The following is a 23,398-nucleotide window of genomic DNA, read 5'->3' on the forward strand; positions in this document are numbered from 1 at the left end:
GGGGGTCATGTGATGGAGGGGGTCATGTGATGGTGGGGGTCATGTGATGGTGGGGGTCATGTGATGGTGGGGTCATGTGATGGTGGGGGTCATGTGATGGTGGGGGTCATGTGATGGAGGGGGTCATGTGATGGTGGGGGTCATGTGATCTCACGGTGGTGACGGCGGCGTCCTCCTGGTCCCTGATGAAGGGGCAGGCCAGCACTCGGAGCTCCCTCAGATTGGCCCTCATGTCTTGCCGTCCGTCCTCCTCCAGCTGCAGGCTGAAGTCGCACTGGAACGACGCCACGAGGGCGGGGGCATCGGCCTTCATCAGGCTGGCAACAAACACCACCTCCGGGTCCAGAACCACCGCCCGAAGACGAGTCCTGACGGGAGAGGCTGACCAGAACAAATCTTCGTTATGTTAAGATTAAAACACTCCATCAATTAGACACGAGGAAATGATTATGATTTTCTGGTGAATCTTTTTGACTCAGAACAAGTTGAGCATGCTCTCTGACAGCCAGCAGGGGGCGACTCCTGAAAGAAGTCTTGATTCTATGAGAAAGTGTTCCTCCTTCTCTCTTGATTTATTACCTTGTATAGAAGTATATGAGAGAGTGTATGTGTTACCGGTGTTGGTGTGGGCTCGAGGCTTGGCGGTCTGTTTGAGGGGTAGTCTGTCGCTGGCTGCAGTGTTCGGTGTCTGAGGAAGCGCCTGCAGGAAGAAGTCAGCGACGGCCATCAGGAACTCAACGCTGGCACACAGGTAGAGTCTCTGCAGGACGAACACCACCTCCCGCTCTGCGGCGCTCTGCCGGTACGTCACATCGATCATCGCCTCAGCGCTGTCCTCGTCTCTGCGGCCCACCATCCTGCCGGCGGGACGGGAAGTCATTTTATAACAAGCTGTTCTGAAACCAACCTTCAGGACTTTCACTGCACCTCTGATGTGCAATGATACGCCTCTTTATAGATATTATTACTGCTTATTTCTCTGTCCACCTGGACGGTCACCATTGCACATCTTTCTTTGTGTCATTTATAATATTTGATGCATAACTCTTATTTAATAAAAACACATAATAAATAGTTTGGTGACTTTGCTGTAACAATGTAAATGCCCCCTCTATGGGACTCACACAGGTATTCTGATCACAAGGTGTTCAGTAACCAAAGTGCAGGACTCTCACTGCAGTGGGTCTGTTTCCTGATGGATCATGTTACCGTGACGATGCTCTCTCCATGCCGGTCCTCAGGTCGTCCAGGGTGCAGCCGCTCAGCACCGCCGTCACCTCCAGGCCGTCGCTGCTCCGGATCCTCCCCGAGACCCGCAGCTGGTGCAGGGCCAGCTCGCCCAGCCGGAGCTCCTGCTGGTGCTGCAGGGCCAGCGGCTGCAGAGCAGAACCACGATTACAATCAAGACCCAGAACCAGAGAGAGGATCCTGTACCAGAATCAGTCTCAGGTCCAACAACCAGACAAAGGAACCAGAATCAGACTTGGGTCCAAAAGCCAGACAAAGGAACCAGAACCAGAATCAGACTCAGGTCCAACAGCCAGACAAAGGAACCAGAACCAGAATCAGACTCAGGTCCAACAGCCAGACAAAGGAACCAGAACCAGAATCAGACTCAGGTCCAACAGCCAGACAAAGGAACCAGAACCAGAATCAGACTCAGGTCCAACAGCCAGACAAAGGAACCAGAACCAGAGCCTCTGCTGCTGTTTGAGGACTGACCTGTTTCGGGTCGTTGCTGTACAGGACCAGACCCAGAGACTCGATGTTCAGGTTGAACCTGAGGTTCTCCAGATCCTCCTGGTCTTCCCCACCAGTCTCAGCCACTGGCTCAGCTGAAAACAGACCAAACAGAACCATCAGAACCTGGACTGACTGCAGAACTCAGCTTGTCACATTTAAATAATGAAGTCCTTCTGACCTGCGGGGGGGCCTGCTCCCAGCTGCCCGACGGCCTCCGGTCGAGGGTCGGGGTTCTCCGGACCACCGGCCTCTCCCAGGTTCTCCGTCAGGATCCTCAGCAGAACCTTCAGGTCCTCCTGACTCAGCTCCACCTACAGGTACGGTATTAGCCTATCTTAGCACACACACTGGAAGCAGGGGGAAACTGCTAGCCCAGCACGTAGAGCCAGTTCTTCCCTAACGACACAAACTAGAGAATGCAATTCCTGAAGACATTGCTAGTGGGAATGCTTCATGCTGAAATGTAATGTGTAAGAAAGTGAAGCATTTAGATTGAGATGATACATGAACACTGGGGGCTTGAATGTGTGATGAGAGAAGAAAGTAAAAAGGCTTGAATATTTGAACTGCAAACTTTTGAACTAACTTGATGGCGAATGATCTGTAGCCATGGCAACGGCATCTCATCTCAAGGACCTTGAGTATCTGAAGTGTAATTTTTGTGTACTTTCGGGTCAATAATGTGGCCTTTTTGGCAGTTTAACTAAAGGCTGCTGCTGTGAGGAAATATCTGCCTGAAATTACAATGGGTTTTAATGGAGACATGTTGAACGTTTTTGTCACTTCATGCCCTCAAGAGGCATTTTGTTTAATTATTTTTGCTTAATTATTTGTCATTTTTCAAGCTACGAGATGTTTTCCTACGTTTGTCATGAAAAATTATATCTCAGGAATGTAGGGTTTGGGAATTATGGCAGTTTAAAAAAAAAATATGAAGGCAAATTTCAAGATTTGCTACCCTCTAGCTGTGACATCACGCACTCTAGTTAATGTTAAAATCTGAAGAAAGCCTCTTTACCAAGGTCTGAACAATGTTTAATATCTCTGAAAGAATCAGATTTAAAAGTTGTGTTACACGAATAATGTCAGAAAGATGTGTAACATTTTTCTGCGATGTTCAATGTGGGAGGAGAAGACCGGCAAAATAACGGGCGGAATAAAATTAAAGAATTTCGTGCGTAGAAGAACAGAGATCTATCTAAAACAGCATTCCCACTAAATGAGATCTATCTAAAACAGCATTCCCACTAAATGAGATCTATCTAAAACAGCATTCCCACTAATTGAGATCTATCTAAAACAGCATTCCCACTAAATGAGATCTATCTAAAACAGCATTCACACTAAATGAGATCTATCTAAAACAGCATTCACATGGCCCGAAACACACAGGCTTAAAGTTCTGAAACAGGTACAGGACTACAGGGTCATATTGTATGAGGACTGGTTCAGAGACAAGAGCAGGCGGGTTAGAAACGAGTGTGTTAAAGTGTGTGTTATATTTTATTATCAGGACCTTCATGGGCTTCAGGTCTCCATCCACCTCCACTGCCACCATCTTTTTGTACCAGGTCGCCGACAAGTTCCTCCGGACCATCAGCTGCAGGTTCACCGGCTCCAGCAGCTCGATGCCAGGCCCCCCCCCCCGCCGCCGGGTCCGAGTCTGGGTCCAGACAGGTCCTGATGGACGAGTCATGTTAGACGTGTTTATCTCTACTAGCTGAGTCATGTTAGACGTGTTTATCTCAACAAGCTGAGTCATGTTAGACGTGTTTATCTCTACTAGCTGAGTCATGTTAGACGTGTTTATCTCAACAAGCTGAGTCATGTTAGACGTGTTTATCTCTACAAGCTGAGTCATGTTAGACGTGTTTATCTCTACTAGCTGAGTCATGTTAGACGTGTTTATCTCTACTAGCTGAGTCATGTTAGACGTGTTTATCTCTACTAGCTGAGTCATGTTAGACGTGTTTATCTCTACTAGCTGAGTCATGTTAGACGTGTTTTATCTCAACTAGCTGAGTCATGTTAGACGTGTTTATCTCTACTAGCTGAGTCATGTTAGACGTGTTTATCTCTACTAGCTGAGTCATGTTAGACGTGTTTATCTCTACTAGCTGAGTCATGTTAGACGTGTTTATCTCTACTAGCTGAGTCATGTTAGACGTGTTTATCTCTACTAGCTGAGTCATGTTAGACGTGTTTATCTCAACTAGCTGAGTCATGTTAGACGTGTTTATCTCTACTAGCTGAGTCATGTTAGACGTGTTTATCTCAACTAGCTGAGTCATGTTAGACGTGTTTATCTCAACTAGCTGAGTCATGTTAGACGTGTTATCTCTACTAGCTGAGTCATGTTAGACGTGTTATCTCAACTAGCTGAGTCATGTTAGACGTGTTTATCTCTACTAGCTGAGTCATGTTAGACGTGTTTATCTCTACTAGCTGAGTCATGTTAGACGGGTTTATCTCAACTAGCTGAGTCATGTTAGACGTGTTTATCTCTACTAGCTGAGTCATGTTAGACGTGTTTATCTCAACTAGCTGAGTCATGTTAGACGTGTTTATCTCTACTAGCTGAGTCATGTTAGACGTGTTTATCTCTACAAGCTGAGTCATGTTAGACGTGTTTATCTCTATATAAGCTGAGTCATGTTAGACGTGTTTATCTCAACTAGCTGAGTCATGTTAGACGTGTTTATCTCAACTAGCTGAGTCATGTTAGACGTGTTTATCTCTACTAGCTGAGTCATGTTAGACGTGTTTATCTCTACTAGCTGAGTCATGTTAGACGTGTTTATCTCTATATAAGCTGAGTCATGTTAGACGTGTTTATCTCTATATAAGCTGAGTCATGTTAGACGTGTTTATCTCTACTAGCTGAGTCATGTTAGACGTGTTTATCTCTACTAGCTGAGTCATGTTAGACGTGTTTATCTCTATATAAGCTGAGTCATGTTAGACGTGTTTATCTCTATATAAGCTGAGTCATGTTAGACGTGTTTATCTCTACTAGCTGAGTCATGTTAGACGTGTTTATCTCTACAAGCTGAGTCATGTTAGACGTGTTTATCTCAACTAGCTGAGTCATGTTAGACGTGTTTATCTCTACTAGCTGAGTCATGTTAGACGTGTTTATCTCAACTAGCTGAGTCATGTTAGACGTGTTTATCTCTACTAGCTGAGTCATGTTAGACGGTTTATCTCTACTAGCTGAGTCATGTTAGACGTGTTTATCTCAACTAGCTGAGTCATGTTAGACGTGTTTATCTCTACTAGCTGAGTCATGTTAGACGTGTTTATCTCAACTAGCTGAGTCATGTTAGACGTGTTTATCTCTACTAGCTGAGTCATGTTAGACGTGTTTATCTCTACAAGCTGAGTCATGTTAGACGTGTTTATCTCTATATAAGCTGAGTCATGTTAGACGTGTTTATCTCAACTAGCTGAGTCATGTTAGACGTGTTTATCTCAACTAGCTGAGTCATGTTAGACGTGTTTATCTCTACTAGCTGAGTCATGTTAGACGTGTTTATCTCTACTAGCTGAGTCATGTTAGACGTGTTTATCTCTATATAAGCTGAGTCATGTTAGACGTGTTTATCTCTATATAAGCTGAGTCATGTTAGACGTGTTTATCTCTACTAGCTGAGTCATGTTAGACGTGTTTATCTCTACAAGCTGAGTCATGTTAGACGTGTTTATCTCTACTAGCTGAGTCATGTTAGACGTGTTTATCTCTACAAGCTGAGTCATGTTAGACGTGTTTATCTCTATATAAGCTGAGTCATGTTAGACGTGTTTATCTCAACTACCTGAGTCATGTTAGACGTGTTTATCTCTACTAGCTGAGTCATGTTAGACGTGTTTATCTCTACTAGCTGAGTCATGTTAGACGTGTTTATCTCTACTAGCTGAGTCATGTTAGACGTGTTTATCTCTATATAAGCTGAGTCATGTTAGACGTGTTTATCTCTATATAAGCTGAGTCATGTTAGACGTGTTTATCTCTACTAGCTGAGTCATGTTAGACGTGTTTATCTCTACAAGCTGAGTCATGTTAGACGTGTTTATCTCTACAAGCTGAGTCATGTTAGACGTGTTTATCTCTACTAGCTGAGTCATGTTAGACGTGTTTATCTCTATATAAGCTGAGTCATGTTAGACGTGTTTATCTCTACTAGCTGAGTCATGTTAGACGTGTTTATCTCTACAAGCTGAGTCATGTTAGACGTGTTTATCTCTACTAGCTGAGTCATGTTAGACGTGTTTATCTCTATATAAGCTGAGTCATGTTAGACGTGTTTATCTCTATATAAGCTGAGTCATGTTAGACGTGTTTATCTCTACTAGCTGAGTCATGTTAGACGTGTTTATCTCAACTAGCTGAGTCATGTTAGACGTGTTTATCTCTACAAGCTGAGTCATGTTAGACGTGTTTATCTCTACTAGCTGAGTCATGTTAGACGTGTTTATCTCTATATAAGCTGAGTCATGTTAGACGTGTTTATCTCTATATAAGCTGAGTCATGTTAGACGTGTTTATCTCTACAAGCTGAGTCATGTTAGACGTGTTTATCTCTACAAGCTGAGTCATGTTAGACGTGTTTATCTCTACAAGCTGAGTCATGTTAGACGTGTTTATCTCAACTAGCTGAGTCATGTTAGACGTGTTTATCTCTACAAGCTGAGTCATGTTAGACGTGTTTATCTCAACTAGCTGAGTCATGTTAGACGTGTTTATCTCTACTAGCTGAGTCATGTTAGACGTGTTTATCCTCAACTAGCTGAGTCATGTTAGACGTGTTTATCTCTACAAGCTGAGTCATGTTAGACGTGTTTATCTCAACTAGCTGAGTCATGTTAGACGTGTTTATCTCTACTAGCTGAGTCATGTTAGACGTGTTTATCTCTACTAGCTGAGTCATGTTAGACGTGTTTATCTCAACTAGCTGAGTCATGTTAGACGTGTTTATCTCTACTAGCTGAGTCATGTTAGACGTGTTTATCTCTACAAGCTGAGTCATGTTAGACGTGTTTATCTCTACTAGCTGAATCATGTTAGACGTGTTTATCTCTACTAGCTGAGTCATGTTAGACGTGTTTATCTCAACTAGCTGAGTCATGTTAGACGTGTTTATCTCAACTAGCTGAGTCATGTTAGACGTGTTTATCTCAACTAGCTGAGTCATGTTAGACGTGTTTATCTCAACTAGCTGAGTCATGTTAGACGTGTTTATCTCTACTAGCTGAGTCATGTTAGACGTGTTTATCTCAACTAGCTGAGTCATGTTAGACGTGTTTATCTCTACTAGCTGAGTCATGTTAGACGTGTTTATCTTTACTAGCTGAGTCATGTTAGACGTGTTTATCTCTACTAGCTGAATCATGTTAGACGTGTTTATCTCTACTAGCTGAGTCATGTTAGACGTGTTTATCTCAACTAGCTGAGTCATGTTAGACGTGTTTATCTCAACTAGCTGAGTCATGTTAGACGTGTTTATCTCAACTAGCTGAGTCATGTTAGACGTGTTTATCTCAACTAGCTGAGTCATGTTAGACGTGTTTATCTCTACTAGCTGAGTCATGTTAGACGTGTTTATCTCAACTAGCTGAGTCATGTTAGACGTGTTTATCTCTACTAGCTGAGTCATGTTAGACGTGTTATCTCAACTACTGAGATCTCTACTAGCTGAGTCATGTTAGACGTGTTTATCTCTACTAGCTGAGTCATGTTAGACGTGTTTATCTCTACTAGCTGAGTCATGTTAGACGTGTTTATCTCTACTAGCTGAGTCATGTTAGACGTGTTTATCTCTACAAGCTGAGTCATGTTAGACGTGTTTATCTCTACTAGCTGAGTCATGTTAGACGTGTTTATCTCTACTAGCTGAGTCATGTTAGACGTGTTTATCTCTACTAGCTGAGTCATGTTAGACGTGTTTATCTCTACTAGCTGAGTCATGTTAGACGTGTTTATCTCTACTAGCTGAGTCATGTTAGACGTGTTTATCTCAACTAGCTGAGTCATGTTAGACGTGTTTATCTCTACTAGCTGAGTCATGTTAGACGTGTTTATCTCTACTAGCTGAGTCATGTTAGACGTGTTTATCTCAACTAGCTGAGTCATGTTAGACGTGTTTATCTCTACAAGCTGAGTCATGTTAGACGTGTTTATCTCTACTAGCTGAGTCATGTTAGACGTGTTTATCTCTACTAGCTGAGTCATGTTAGACGTGTTTATCTCTACTAGCTGAGTCATGTTAGACGTGTTTATCTCTACTAGCTGAGTCATGTTAGACGTGTTTATCTCTACTAGCTGAGTCATGTTAGACGTGTTTATCTCAACTAGCTGAGTCATGTTAGACGTGTTTATCTCAACTAGCTGAGTCATGTTAGACGTGTTTATCTCAACTAGCTGAGTCATGTTAGACGTGTTTATCTCTACAAGCTGAGTCATGTTAGACGTGTTTATCTCAACTAGCTGAGTCATGTTAGACGTGTTTATCCCTACTAGCTGAGTCATGTTAGACGTGTTTATCTCAACTAGCTGAGTCATGTTAGACGTGTTTATCTCTACTAGCTGAGTCATGTTAGACGTGTTTATCTCTACTAGCTGAGTCATGTTAGACGTGTTTATCTCAACTAGCTGAGTCATGTTAGACGTGTTTATCTCAACTAGCTGAGTCATGTTAGACGTGTTTATCTCAACTAGCTGAGTCATGTTAGACGTGTTTATCTCAACTAGCTGAGTCATGTTAGACGTGTTTATCTCTATATAAGCTGAGTCATGTTAGACGTGTTTATCTCTACTAGCTGAGTCATGTTAGACGTGTTTATCTCTACTAGCTGAGTCATGTTAGACGTGTTTATCTCAACAAGCTGAGTCATGTTAGACGTGTTTATCTCTACTAGCTGAGTCATGTTAGACGTGTTTATCTCTACTAGCTGAGTCATGTTAGACGTGTTTATCTCTACTAGCTGAGTCATGTTAGACGTGTTTATCTCAACTAGCTGAGTCATGTTAGACGTGTTTATCTCTACTAGCTGAGTCATGTTAGACGTGTTTATCTCAACTAGCTGAGTCATGTTAGACGTGTTTATCTCAACTAGCTGAGTCATGTTAGACGTGTTTATCTCTACTAGCTGAGTCATGTTAGACGTGTTTATCTCAACTAGCTGAGTCATGTTAGACGTGTTTATCTCTACTAGCTGAGTCATGTTAGACGTGTTTATCTCAACTAGCTGAGTCATGTTAGACGTGTTTATCTCAACAAGCTGAGTCATGTTAGACGTGTTTATCTCTACTAGCTGAGTCATGTTAGACGTGTTTATCTCAACTAGCTGAGTCATGTTAGACGTGTTTATCTCAACTAGCTGAGTCATGTTAGACGTGTTTATCTCTACTAGCTGAGTCATGTTAGACGTGTTTATCTCAACTAGCTGAGTCATGTTAGACGTGTTTATCTCTACTAGCTGAGTCATGTTAGACCCACCGGGACAGTTTGAGCTGCGTCAGCTGGACCTCCATCTTCTCCAGCACGGCGGGCAGTGGGCAGCCGTCGGCGGGCATTAGCGAGAAGCTGTTCCCCACCGTGATCAGACCCAGGTCCATCACCAGTGCATGCTGGGAGATGGAGTTCTGGGGCACGATGATGAGCGGCGCCTTCAGCTTGATGTCCATGGACAGACGGAAACTCTTATGGGCGAAGTCCTTCACGCTGAGCGCCGCCTGAGCCGCCGCCTGAGCCGTGGCGGCGCTCAGAGCCGCTTTAGCCGTCTGGAAGTTGTTGGAGAAGTTCTGAAAGACAATAAAATATCTCTTGAAGCATAACTGGTGTTAGAAAGCCAATAGGGTCTTAGACAGGATGCCTCTGCGACTATGAACAGTCAGAAAATCAACACGCATCCACACATATGATCGGATATTGGAGAGAAAATAGTAAACAAATACTTTAATCTTTGAGTAAAAGATTGATAGCCATACGTCATATTACAGGTAGCTTGTATCATGCAGATGAAAGTTCACCGGTCCTAAATGAAAGGGCCAAACCACGCCTATATGTGACATCACTATAATTCAGCGAGTCAACATCAATCAAAACAATAATAAACATCAACACATGGAAATCCATGCTCTGCGTAATAAAATCACTCTTACAAACATTCAGAACATTTCATTATAAATATAAATAAGGTAAATATGCAAGATGTCTCCAACAGTAGGGGTCTGTACTCTGTAAAGACCAGGCTCCTCTGAGACCCCCAGGACTCACCAGCAGGGACATGATGAACTTGTGCAGGTAGACCATCTGAATGCAGCCCACGCTCAGTTTCAGTCGGCCATCTGTCTTCGAGGTGTCGGCGTATCCCGGACCCTCCGTGGCGTTTGGAGTCAGACTCAAAGAGAAGCTGAAGACCTCGTCCCCCACGATGGAGATCGCCTGAGAACAGAAAATCAGAAGATGGGGTCAAGACAAAGGGTTTTCTGCGGTCCTGGTTTGGCAGGAACAGGGACTGACCTTCTTGTGGAAGCTGTGTGGGTCCACGTTGAGGACGATGAAGTCCTTCAGCCTGGCGGAGATATGAGTCTGGGGTCCCTGCATCAGCAGAGAGCCATTCAGACCTGAAAGAGAAAGAGACAGATTCAGGGTCTGTGCAGACCTGTCGAGGATCCAGCAGATTATAATAATGAATAATCCAATGGGTCGAGACCTTGGATCTTAATGTGGGCCATGTCGCAGCTCTGGTCGCACACCAGCACATTAAAGGCTCCCAGCGTCATCGTGACCTTCAGGTCGATGATGTCACTTCCTGCCGGTGAGACCAGGGTGGCTGAGGGGGAAGCGGACAGGTCAGTGTTAATATAAATATAGAAGGGTATCACAGGGAAGACCTTCAGCTGGGTCCCTGAACTCATCATGTCATAAGTATATGTGTATACCAAATTGTACGGTGTCCCTGGGTGTCATCAAATGCGCCCTTATGTCTCCTATTATACAATCTTTCTCTCCAGTACAGGTTAGCTCTGAGTGTTAGCATGCTAATGTAAACACAGACCATATTACTTCCAGAACACGTCTCATTGTTTCTGACAGCAACGTTTCTGATTGGCCCGTGGGTGTAAAGCCCGCCCACATTTTAGTAATGTCGTCATGACGCAGCAAATCTGGATCAGCTCCGTTGTTCCCCGTTTTTAGAGATGTGGGTACGGAGGAAAAGAGAGAGGGGTTTATTTCCTGATACTTTGAGAGTCTCCTGACACACCGGGGACACACCGGGGACACACGGGGGACACACCGGGGACACACCGGGGACACACCGGGGACGCACCGGGGACACACCGGGGACGCACCGGGGACACACCGGGGACACATGGGGGACACACCGGGGACACACCGGGGACACACGGGGGACACACCGGGGACACACCGGGGACGCACCGGGGACGCACCGGGGACACACGGGGGACACACCGGGGACGCACCGGGGACACACCGGGGACACATGTTGATGTAGAAAAGACATCAGAAAGTGCATTCTGCATGATAGGAGATCTTTAAATAAAATGTATTATTATTATTATATAGATGTTTTGACAGGTACTGACTGGACTTGGCGGACGGCGTCTTGTCGTCCGTCTTCATCCTGATGTCTCTCTCTGGAGACGACTTCCTGCCGGAGGATAGCGTCGCTGACAGGAAGTCGATGGCTGACAGCAGAGCCTCGGAGTGGAGCATCAGGTCCAGAGAACTGAAGACCACCTGGAGACAAGAATCTGTTACAGAACAGCTGAAGACCACCTGGAGACAAGAATCTGCTGACTCATCACTAACAGAACAGCTGGAGACCACCTGGAGACAAGAAGCTGACTCATCACTAACAGAACAGCTGGAGACCACCTGGAGACAAGAAGCTGACTCATCACTAAAAGAACAGCTGGAGACCACCTGGAGACAAGAAGCTGACTCATCACTAACAGAACAGCTGAAGACCACCAGGAGACAAGAAGCTGACTCATCACTAACAGAACAGCTGAAGACCACCAGGAGACAAGAAGCTGACTCATCACTAACAGAACAGCTGGAGACCACCAGGAGACAAGAAGCTGACTCATCACTAACAGAACAGCTGGAGACCACCTGGAGACAAGAAGCTGACTCATCACTAACAGAACAGCTGAAGACCACCTGGAGACAAGAAGCTGACTCATCACTAACAGAACAGCTGGAGACCACCTGGAGACAAGATGCTGACTCATCACTAACAGAACAGCTGAAGACCACCTGGAGACAAGAAGCTGACTCATCACTAACAGAACAGCTGGAGACCACCAGGAGACAAGAAGCTGACTCATCACTAACAGAACAGCTGAAGACCACCAGGAGACAAGAAGCTGACTCATCACTAACAGAACAGCTGGAGACCACCTGGAGACAAGAAGCTGACTCATCACTAACAGAACAGCTGGAGACCACCAGGAGACAAGAAGCTGACTCATCACTAACAGAACAGCTGGAGACCACCTGGAGACAAGAAGCTGACTCATCACTAACAGAACAGCTGGAGACCACCTGGAGACAAGAAGCTGACTCATCACTAACAGAACAGCTGGAGACCACCAGGAGACAAGAAGCTGACTCATCACTAACAGAACAGCTGGAGACCACCTGGAGACAAGAAGCTGACTCATCACTAACAGAACAGCTGGAGACCACCTGGAGACAAGAAGCTGACTCATCACTAACAGAACAGCTGAAGACCACCTGGAGACAAGAAGCTGACTCATCACTAACAGAACAGCTGAAGACCACCAGGAGACAAGAAGCTGACTCATCACTAACAGAACAGCTGGAGACCACCTGGAGACAAGAAGCTGACTCATCACTAACAGAACAGCTGGAGACCACCTGGAGACAAGAAGCTGACTCATCACTAACAGAACAGCTGAAGACCACCAGGAGACAAGAAGCTGACTCATCACTAACAGAACAGCTGAAGACCACCAGGAGACAAGAAGCTGACTCATCACTAACAGAACAGCTGGAGACCACCTGGAGACAAGAAGCTGACTCATCACTAACAGAACAGCTGGAGACCACCAGGAGACAAGAAGCTGACTCATCACTAACAGAACAGCTGGAGACCACCTGGAGACAAGAAGCTGACTCATCACTAACAGAACAGCTGGAGACCACCAGGAGACAAGAAGCTGACTCATCACTAACAGAACAGCTGAAGACCACCAGGAGACAAGAAGCTGACTCATCACTAACAGAACAGCTGGAGACCACCTGGAGACAAGAAGCTGACTCATCACTAACAGAACAGCTGGAGACCACCTGGAGACAAGAAGCTGACTCATCACTAACAGAACAGCTGGAGACCACCTGGAGTATAAAGTACTTCTTCTCTTCTCTTATCTCCAACAGGACAGCTGATAAACAACTAAAGACTTCCTGTTTCTTCTGTGATTTCCCGAGGCTTCATTATCTCAGGACGGGATCTCGTTTGGACTCACGTTGATCATCTGCTCCGTGTTTTTGTAAACGCTGGAGAAGTTCGGTCCGGAGCGGTCCGCCTGAGGAAGAAACAGGAAGTAGATCTCTTAATATGAGTCAGCAGGTAATCAGATTACAGTGAGTCAGCAGGTAATCAGATTACAGTGAGTCAGCAGGTAATCAGATTACAGTGAGTCAGCAGGTAATCAGATTACAGTGAGTCAGCAGGTAATCAGATTACATTGTACCTTGAAGTACTGCACTTTGAGCAGCTCCGATCCGGACCCCGAGGAGCTGATGAGACACAACGCGGCGCCGCTTGAATCTGAAACGAGAACCAAACCTGTCAAACTGCTGCTGCTAACAAGTCTGTGTGATTCATGACCGTTGTTGTTTTCACTCCATGTTGGAATTCAACAAGTACTTTATTTCTATTGAGAAGTTTACATTCTGGATTGTTCAATGCCATGTCTTTTGATGCTGCTGCAACGCTAACTGGGATCAATAAAGTACGTCTTATCTTATATTGAATTGTGATCGCATGAAATCATGATCTGTTCTTTAGTTTGATGTTTGAGTGTGTGTGTGTGTGTGTGTGTGTGTGTGTGTGTGTGTGTGTGTGTGTGTGTGTGTGTGTGTGTGTGTGTGTGTGTGTGTGTGTGTGTGTGTGTGTGTGTGTGTATGTGTGTGTGTGCGATGCTAATGCTAGTGCTAGAACAAGTGGACTCTGACCTTTGAACTCTGGGCAGCTCAGGGAGATCTGGTTGATGAAGGTTGTTGCCACCGTGTCAAACCTCCTCACTTTGGTGTTGATGCCCAGCTGAGCCGCCTGGAACACCAGGAAGGCCACTTCCTGCTTCTTCAGCGTCAGCAGAACCTGAACCAGGACCAGAGGAACCAGAACTGCTGAGTCTCAGGTAAACCAGATGTTAATATGAGTCAGCAGAACCTGAACCAGGACCAGAGGAACCAGAACTGCTGAGTCTCAGGTAAACCAGATGTTAATATGAGTCAGCAGAACCTGAACCAGGACCAGAGGAACCAGAACTGCTGAGTCTCAGGTAAACCAGATGTTAATATGAGTCAGCAGAACCTGAACCAGGACCAGAGGAACCAGAACTGCTGAGACTCAGGAAAACCAGATGTTAATATGAGTCAGCAGAACCTGAACCAGGACCAGAGGAACCAGAACTGCTGAGTCTCAGGAAAACCAGATGTTAATATGAGTCAGCAGAAACCTACCTCTTTGATTTCGAAGTTCAGCAGGACGTTGACGGTGTTCTCTGTCAGAGCGCCATTGGTGGCATGCGAGGCGCTGTCAGACCCTGTCTGATTGGACGACAGCTCCACCTGCTGCTCAGGATGCCCCGCCCTCTCTGAGGAGCGACACATGGGGTTAAAACTCTTATCCTGAGGTTTATTAGTGAAGCTGATTCATCTGGGAGGTTTTATATACAACTTGTCTGTAGTGAGATTTCCCATCATGCACTTGGTTACCTTGAGCCACCTGTGTTTTGGCGTCAACGCTGTGTGTTTTACTTCCTTCCCCGATGTTCTCCACCAGGATCTTCATCAGCACCCCGAGGTCTTCCTCACCCAGACTCATCTGAGGAACCAGAGTTTAATCTACATCAGCACTGACACTGAAAACTGTCGAGTCATGGTTTAAACACTGAGGTACCTTCAGGGACCGTAAGACTTTCCTGACTCTGAAAAACAGCTGAGTTCAAACATTTAAAGATGTACGTTCAGTGACTGTAGGACACAGAAACAGCTGGGTCAGGATGTATACACTTAGCTACCTTCAGGGACCATAGGATTCCCTGGACTCAGAAACAGTGGAGTCACAGTTTAAACACTGAGGTACCTTCAGGGAACGTAGGATTCCCTGGACTCAGAAACAGTGGAGTCACAGTTTAAACACTGAGGTACCTTCAGGGAACGTAGGATTCCCTGGACTTGGACCCCCGGGATCTTAGTGAACCAGGAGGCGGCCATGTTTCTGGTGACGAGCAACTCGACGTTGATTGGCTGCAGGATCTCAATGTGGGAGGAGCCTGGCTGAAGCGTCGTCCTGAAATAAGAAAATAAAGTTAGTTATAATAATTATGTTAGATTTACTTAGTGAGAGTCATTTTAACATGTTAGAAGTGTTTATCTCTACAAGCTGAGTCATGTTAGACGTGTTTATCTCAACTAGCTGAGTCATGTTAGACGTGTTTATCTCAACTAGCTGAGTCATGTTAGACGTGTTTATCTCTACTAGCTGAGTCATGTTAGACGTGTTATCTCAACTAGCTGAGTCATGTTAGACGTGTTTATCTCTACTAGCTGAGTCATGTTAGACGTGTTTATCTCAACAAGCTGAGTCATGTTAGACGTGTTTATCTCAACAAGCTGAGTCATGTTAGACGTGTTTATCTCAACTAGCTGAGTCATGTTAGACGTGTTTATCTCAACAAGCTGAGTCATGTTAGACGTGTTTATCTCTACTAGCTGAGTCATGTTAGACGTGTTTATCTCTACTAGCTGAGTCATGTTAGACGTGTTTATCTCTATCTGAGTCATGTTAGACGTGTTTATCTCAACAAGCTGAGTCATGTTAGACGTGTTTATCTCAACTAGCTGAGTCATGTTAGACGTGTTTATCTCTACAAGCTGAGTCATGTTAGACGTGTTTATCTCTACTAGCTGAGTCATGTTAGACGTGTTTATCTCAACAAGCTGAGTCATGTTAGACGTGTTTATCTCTACTAGCTGAGTCATGTTAGACGTGTTTATCTCTACAAGCTGAGTCATGTTAGACGTGTTTATCTCAACTAGCTGAGTCATGTTAGACGTGTTTATCTCTACTAGCTGAGTCATGTTAGACGTGTTTATCTCAACAAGCTGAGTCATGTTAGACGTGTTTATCTCTACTAGCTGAGTCATGTTAGACGTGTTTATCTCTACTAGCTGAGTCATGTTAGACGTGTTTATCTCTACTAGCTGAGTCATGTTAGACGTGTTTATCTCAACTAGCTGAGTCATGTTAGACGTGTTTATCTCTACTAGCTGAGTCATGTTAGACGTGTTTATCTCAACTAGCTGAGTCATGTTAGACGTGTTTATCTCTACTAGCTGAGTCATGTTAGACGTGTTTATCTCTACTAGCTGAGTCATGTTAGACGTGTTTATCTCTACTAGCCGAGTCATGTTAGACGTGTTTATCTCTACTAGCTGAGTCATGTTAGACGTGTTTATCTCAACTAGCTGAGTCATGTTAGACGTGTTTATCTCTACAAGCTGAGTCATGTTAGACGTGTTTATCTCAACAAGCTGAGTCATGTTAGACGTGTTTATCTCTACTAGCTGAGTCATGTTAGACGTGTTATCTCAACTAGCTGAGTCATGTTAGACGTGTTTATCTCAACTAGCTGAGTCATGTTAGACGTGTTTATCTCAACTAGCTGAGTCATGTTAGACGTGTTTATCTCTACTAGCTGAGTCATGTTAGACGTGTTTATCTCAACTAGCTGAGTCATGTTAGACGTGTTTATCCCTACTAGCTGAGTCATGTTAGATGTGTTTATCTCTACTAGCTGAGTCATGTTAGACGTGTTTATCTCTACTAGCTGAGTCATGTTAGACGTGTTTAACCCTACTAGCTGAGTCATGTTAGACGTGTTTATCCCTACTAGCTGAGTCATGTTAGACGTGTTTATCTCTACTAGCTGAGTCATGTTAGACGTGTTTATCTCTACTAGCTGAGTCATGTTAGACGTGTTTATCCCTACTAGCTGAGTCATGTTAGACGTGTTTATCTCTACTAGCTGAGTCATGTTAGACGGGTTTATCTCTACTAGCTGAGTCATGTTAGACGTGTTTTATCTCAACTAGCTGAGTCATGTTAGACGTGTTTATCTCAACTAGCTGAGTCATGTTAGACGTGTTTATCTCTACTAGCTGAGTCATGTTAGACGTGTTTATCTCAACTAGCTGAGTCATGTTAGACGTGTTTATCTCTACTAGCTGAGTCATGTTAGACGTGTTTATCTCAACAAGCTGAGTCATGTTAGACGTGTTTATCTCAACAAGCTGAGTCATGTTAGACGTGTTTATCTCAACAAGCTGAGTCATGTTAGACGTGTTTATCTCTACTAGCTGAGTCATGTTAGACGTGTTTATCTCAACTAGCTGAGTCATGTTAGACGTGTTTATCTCAACTAGCTGAGTCATGTTAGACGTGTTTATCTCTACTAGCTGAGTCATGTTAGACGTGTTTATCTCTACTAGCTGAGTCATGTTAGACGTGTTTATCTCACTAGCTGAGGGTTACTAGCTGAGTCATGTAGAACGTGTTATCTCTACTAGCTGAGTCATGTTAGACGTGTTTATCTCTACTAGCTGAGTCATGTTAGACGTGTTTATCTCTACTAGCTGAGTCATGTTAGACGTGTTTATCTCAACTAGCTGAGTCATGTTAGACGTGTTTATCTCTACTAGCTGAGTCATGTTAGACGTGTTTATCTCTACTAGCTGAGTCATGTTAGACGTGGTTTATCTCTACTAGCTGAGTCATGTTAGACGTGTTTATCTCTACTAGCTGAGTCATGTTAGACGTGTTTATCCTCTACTAGCTGAGTCATTTAGACGTGTTTATCTCTACTAGCTGAGTCATGTTAGACGTGTTTATCCCACTAGCTGAGTCATGTTAGACGTGTTTATCTCTACTAGCTGAGTCATGTTAGACGTGTTTATCTCTACTAGCTGAGTCATGTTAGACTGTGTTTATCTCTACTAGCTGAGTCATGTTAGATGTGTTTATCTCTACTAGCTGAGTCATGTTAGACGTGTTTATCTCTACTAGCTGAGTCATGTTAGATGTGTTTATCTCTACTAGCTGAGTCATGTTAGATGTGTTTATCTCTACTAGCTGAGTCATGTTAGACGTGTTTATCTCTACTAGCTGAGTCATGTTAGACGTGTTTATCTCTACTAGCTGAGTCATGTTAGACGTGTTTATCTCTACTAGCTGAGTCATGTTAGACGTGTTTATCTCTACTAGCTGAGTCATGTTAGACGTGTTATCTCTACTAGCTGAGTCATGTTAGACGTGTTTATCTCTACTAGCTGAGTCATGTTAGACGTGTTTATCTCTACTAGCTGAGTCATGTTAGACGTGTTTATCTCTACTAGCTGAGTCATGTTAGACGTGTTTATCCCTACTAGCTGAGTCATGTTAGACGTGTTTATCTCTACTAGCTGAGTCATGTTAGACGTGTTTATCCCTACTAGCTGAGTCAATGTTAGACGTGTTTTATCTCTAGCTAGCTGAGTCATGTTAGACGTGTTTATCTCTACAAGCTGAGTCATGTTAGACGTGTTTATCTCAACTAGCTGAGTCATGTTAGACGTGTTTATCTCTACTAGCTGAGTCCATGTTAGACGTGTTTATCCCTACTCTGCTGAGTCATGTTAGACGTGTTATCTCTACTAGCTGAGTCATGTTAGACTTGTTTATCTCTACTAGCTGAGTCATGGTAGACGGGTTTATCTCTACTACTGAGTCCATGTTAGACGTGTTTATCTCAACTAGCTGAGTCATGTTAGACGTGTTTATCTCAACTAGCTGAGTCATGTTAGACGTGTTTATCTCAACTTAGCTGAGTCATGTTAGACGTGCTTAGCTCAACTAGCTGAGTCAATGTTAGATGTGTTATATCTTCTACTAGCTGAGTCATGTTAGACGTGTTTTCTCTACTACTAGTGAGTCATGTTAGACGTGTTTATCTCAACTAGCTGAGTCATGTTAGACGTGTTTATCTCTACTAGCTGAGTCATGTTAGACGTGTTTATCTCTACTAGCTGAGTCATGTTAGACGTGTTTATCTCAACTAGCTGAGTCATGTTAGACGTGTTTATCTCAACTAGCTGAGTCATGTTAGACGTGTTTATCTCTACTAGCTGAGTCATGTTAGACGTGTTTATCTCAACTAGCTGAGTCATGTTAGACGTGTTTATCTCTACTAGCTGAGTCATGTTAGACGTGTTTATCTCTACTAGCTGAGTCATGTTAGACGTGTTTATCTCACTAGCTGAGTCATGTTAGAGTGTTTATCTCAACTAGCTGAGTCATGTTAGACGTGTTTATCTCACTAGCTGAGTCATGTTAGACGTGTTTATCTCAACTAGCTGAGTCATGTTAGACGTGTTTATCTCAACTAGCTGAGTCATGTTAGACGTGTTTATCTCTACTAGCTGAGTCATGTTAGACGTGTTTATCTCAACTAGCTGAGTCATGTTAGACGTGTTTATCTCTACTAGCTGAGTCATGTTAGACGTGTTTATCTCAACTAGCTGAGTCATGTTAGACGTGTTTATCTCTACTAGCTGAGTCATGTTAGACGTGTTTATCTCTACTAGCTGAGTCATGTTAGACGTGTTTATCTCTACTAGCTGAGTCATGTTAGACGTGTTTATCTCACTAGCTGAGTCATGTTAGACGTGTTTATCCACTAGCTGAGTCATGTTAGACGTGTTTATCTCTACTAGCTGAGTCATGTTAGACGTGTTTATCTCTACTAGCTGAGTCATGTTAGACGTGTTAACTCCTACTAGCTGAGTCATGTTAGACGTGTTTATCTCAACTAGCTGAGTCATGTTAGACGTGTTTATCTCTACTAGCTGAGTCATGTTAACACGTCTAACATGACTCAGCTAGCTGAGTCATGTTAGACGTGTTCATCTCAACTAGCTGAGTCATGTTAGACGTGTTTATCTCTACCAGCTGAGTCATGTTAGACCGTGTTTATCTCTACATAGCTGAGTCATGTTAGACGTCGTTTATCGCTACAAGCTGCGAGTCATGTTAGACGTGTTTATCTCATACTCAAGCTGAGTCATGTTAGACGTGTTTATCTCTACTAGCTGAGTCATGTTAGACGTGTTTATCGCTACAAGCTAGTCATGTTTAGACGTGTTTATCTCTACTAGATGAGTCCATGTTAGACGTGTTTATCTCAAACTAGCTGAAGTCATGTTAGACGTGTTTATCTCGACTAGCTGAGTCATGTTAGACGTGTTTACTCTCAACTAGCTGAGTCATGGTTAGACGTGTTTATCTCTACTAGCTGAGTTCATGTTAGGACGTGTTATCTCAACTAGCTGAGTCCTGTTAGACGGTTTTATCTCTACTAGCCTGAGTCATGTTAGACGTGTTTATCTCTACTAGCTGAGTTCATGTTTAGACGTGTTGTTATCTCTACTAGCTGAGTCATGTTAGACGTGTTTATCTCAACTAAGCTGAGTCATGTTAGACGTGTTTATCCCTACTAGCTGAGTCATGTTTAGATCGTGTTATCTCTACTAGCTGAGTCATGTTAGACGTGTTTATCTCTACTAGCTGAGTCATGTTAGACGTGTTTACCCTACTAGCTGAGTCATGTTAGACGTGTTTATCTCTACTAGCTGAGTCATGTTAGACGTGTTTATCTCTACTAGCTGAGTCATGTTAGACGTGTTTTATCCCTACTAGCTGAGTCATGTTAGACGTGTTTATCTCTACTAGCTGAGTCATGTTAGACGTGTTTATCTCTACTAGCTGAGTCATGTTAGACGTGTTTATCTCAACTAGCTGAGTCTTTAGACGTGTTTATCTCACTAGCTGTAGTATGTTAGCGGTTTATCTCCAACTAGCTGGAGTCATGTTAGACGTGTTTATCTCTACTAGCTGAGTCATGTTAGACGTGTTATCTCAACTAGCTGAGTCATGTTAGACGTGTTTATCTCACTAGCTGAGTCATGTTAGAACGTGTTTATCTCAACAAGCTGAGTCATGTTAACTGTTTCCCTGAGTCAGTTGACGTTTATCTCTACTAGCTGAGTCATGTTAGACGTGTTTATCTCTACAAGCTGAGTCATGTTAGACGTGTTTATCTCAACTAGCTGAGTCATGTTAGACGTGTTTATCTCTACTAGCTGAGTCATGTTAGACGTGTTTATCTCAACAAGCTGAGTCATTTTAGACGTGTTTATCTCTACTAGCTGAGTCATGTTTAGACGTGTTTTATCTCTACTAGCTGAGTCATGTTAGACGTGTTTATCTCTACTGCTGAGTCATGTAGACGTGTTTATCTCAACTAGCTGAGTCATGTTAGACGTGTTTATCTCTACTAGCTGAGTCATGTTAGACGTGTTTATCCCTACTAGCTGAGTCATGTTTAGACGTGTTTATCTCTACCTAGCTGAGTCATGTTAGACGTGTTTATCTCTACTAGCTGAGTCATGTTAGACGGTTTTATCTCAACTAGCTGAGTCATGTTAGACGTGTTTATCTCTACTAGCTGAGTCATGTTAGACGTGTTTATCTCAACTAGCTGAGTCATGTTAGACGTGTTTATCTCAACTAGCTGAGTCATGTTAGACGTGTTTATCTCAACAAGCTGAGTCATGTTAGACGTGTTTATCTCAACAAGCTGAGTCATGTTAGACGTGTTTATCTCTACTAGCTGAGTCATGTTAGACGTGTTTATCTCTACAAGCTGAGTCATGTTAGACGTGTTTATCTCAACTAGCTGAGTCATGTTAGACGTGTTTATCTCTACTAGCTGAGTCATGTTAGACGTGTTTATCTCAACAAGCTGAGTCATGTTAGACGTGTTATCTCTAACTAGCTGAGTCATGTTAGACGTGTTTATCTCTACTAGCTGAGTCATGTTAGACTGTTTTAGCGAGTCATGTTAGACGTTTTATCTCTACTAGCTGAGTCATGTTAGACGTGTTTATCTCAACTAGCTGAGTCATGTTAGACGTGTTTATCTCTACTAGCTGAGTCATGTTAGACGTGTTTATCCCTACTAGCTGAGTCATGTTAGACGTGTTTATCCTCTACTAGCTGAGTCATGTAGACGTGTTTATCTCTACTAGCTGAGTCATGTTAGACGTTTTTATCTCAACTAGCTGAGTCATGTTAGACGTGTTTATCTCTACTAGCTGAGTCATGTAGACGTGTTTATCTCAACTAGCTGATTCATGTTAGACGTGTTTATCTCAACTAGCTGAGTCATGTTAGACGTGTTTATCTCAACAAGCTGAGTCCATGTTAGACGTGTTTATCTCAACAAGCTGAGTCATGTTAGACGTGTTTATCTCTACTAGCTGAGTCATGTTAGACGTGTTTATCTCTACAAGCTGAGTCATGTTAGACGTGTTTATCTCAACTAGCTGAGTCATGTTAGACGTGTTTATCTCTACTAGCTGAGTCATGTTAGACGTGTATCTCAACAAGCTGAGTCATGTTAGACGTGTTTATCTCTAATAGCTGAGTCATGTTAGACGTGTTTATCTCTACTAGCTGAGTCCATGTTAGACGTGTTTATCTCTACTAGCTGAGTCATGTTAGACGTGTTTTATCTCAACTAGCTGAGTCATGTTAGACGTGTTTTATCTCTACTAGCTGAGTCATGTTAGACGTGTTTATCTCAACTAGCTGAGTCATGTTAGACGTGTTTATCTCTACTAGCTGAGTCAGGTTATAGACGTGGTTTATCTCAACTAGCTGAGTCATGTTAGACGTGTTTATCTCTACAAGCTGAGTCATGTTAGACGTGTTATCTCAACAAGCTGAGTCATGTTAGACGTGTTTATCTCTACTAGCTGAGTCATGTTAGACCGTGTTATCTCAACTAGCTGAGTCATGTTAGACGTGTTTATCTCAACTAGCTGAGTCATGTTAGAACGTGTTTATCTCTACTAGCTGAGTCATGTTAGACGTGTTTATCTCACACTAGCTGAGTCATGTTTAGACGTGTTTATCTCTACTAGCTGAGTCAGTTAGACGTGTTTATCTCAACTAGCTGAGTCATGTTAGACGTGTTTATCTCTACTAGCTGAGTCATGTTAGAACGTGTTTATCTCTACTAGCTGAGTCATGTTAGACGTGTTTATCTCTACTAGCTGAGTCATGTTAGACGTGTTTATCTCTACTAGCTGAGTCATGTTAGACGTGTTTATCTCTACTAGCTGAGTCATGTTAGACGTGTTTTATCTCAACTAGCTGAGTCATGTTAGAAGTGTTTATCCCTACTAGCTGAGTCATGTTAGATGTGTTTATCTCTACTAGCTGAGTCATGTTAGACGTTTTACCTACTGCGAGTCATGTAGCCGTGTTTAAT

General features: G+C 43.3%; 1 protein-coding gene across 1 annotated transcript in view; it reads right to left on the minus strand.

Moving 5' to 3' along the window:
* The window catches only part of LOC117470118 (vacuolar protein sorting-associated protein 13C-like), a gene marked incomplete at its 5' end in the record, with an annotated part of 75,706 nt that overhangs the window by 43,440 nt on the left and 8,868 nt on the right, over nucleotides 1-23,398 (minus strand). The window contains 18 exon segments of the mRNA XM_034114669.1: nucleotides 155-381; nucleotides 616-857; nucleotides 1,210-1,376; nucleotides 1,723-1,835; nucleotides 1,922-2,054; nucleotides 3,260-3,382; nucleotides 3,384-3,423; nucleotides 9,240-9,544; nucleotides 10,020-10,187; nucleotides 10,266-10,369; nucleotides 10,459-10,578; nucleotides 11,354-11,507; nucleotides 13,265-13,324; nucleotides 13,493-13,569; nucleotides 13,977-14,121; nucleotides 14,487-14,620; nucleotides 14,742-14,850; nucleotides 15,177-15,318. Of these exon segments, the coding sequence (XP_033970560.1) occupies nucleotides 155-381; nucleotides 616-857; nucleotides 1,210-1,376; nucleotides 1,723-1,835; nucleotides 1,922-2,054; nucleotides 3,260-3,382; nucleotides 3,384-3,423; nucleotides 9,240-9,544; nucleotides 10,020-10,187; nucleotides 10,266-10,369; nucleotides 10,459-10,578; nucleotides 11,354-11,507; nucleotides 13,265-13,324; nucleotides 13,493-13,569; nucleotides 13,977-14,121; nucleotides 14,487-14,620; nucleotides 14,742-14,850; nucleotides 15,177-15,318 (2,563 nt within the window).

Source organism: Trematomus bernacchii, unplaced genomic scaffold (genome assembly GCF_902827165.1).
Source record: "Trematomus bernacchii unplaced genomic scaffold, fTreBer1.1, whole genome shotgun sequence".
In the NCBI taxonomy this organism is placed as follows: Eukaryota; Metazoa; Chordata; class Actinopteri; order Perciformes; family Nototheniidae; genus Trematomus; species Trematomus bernacchii.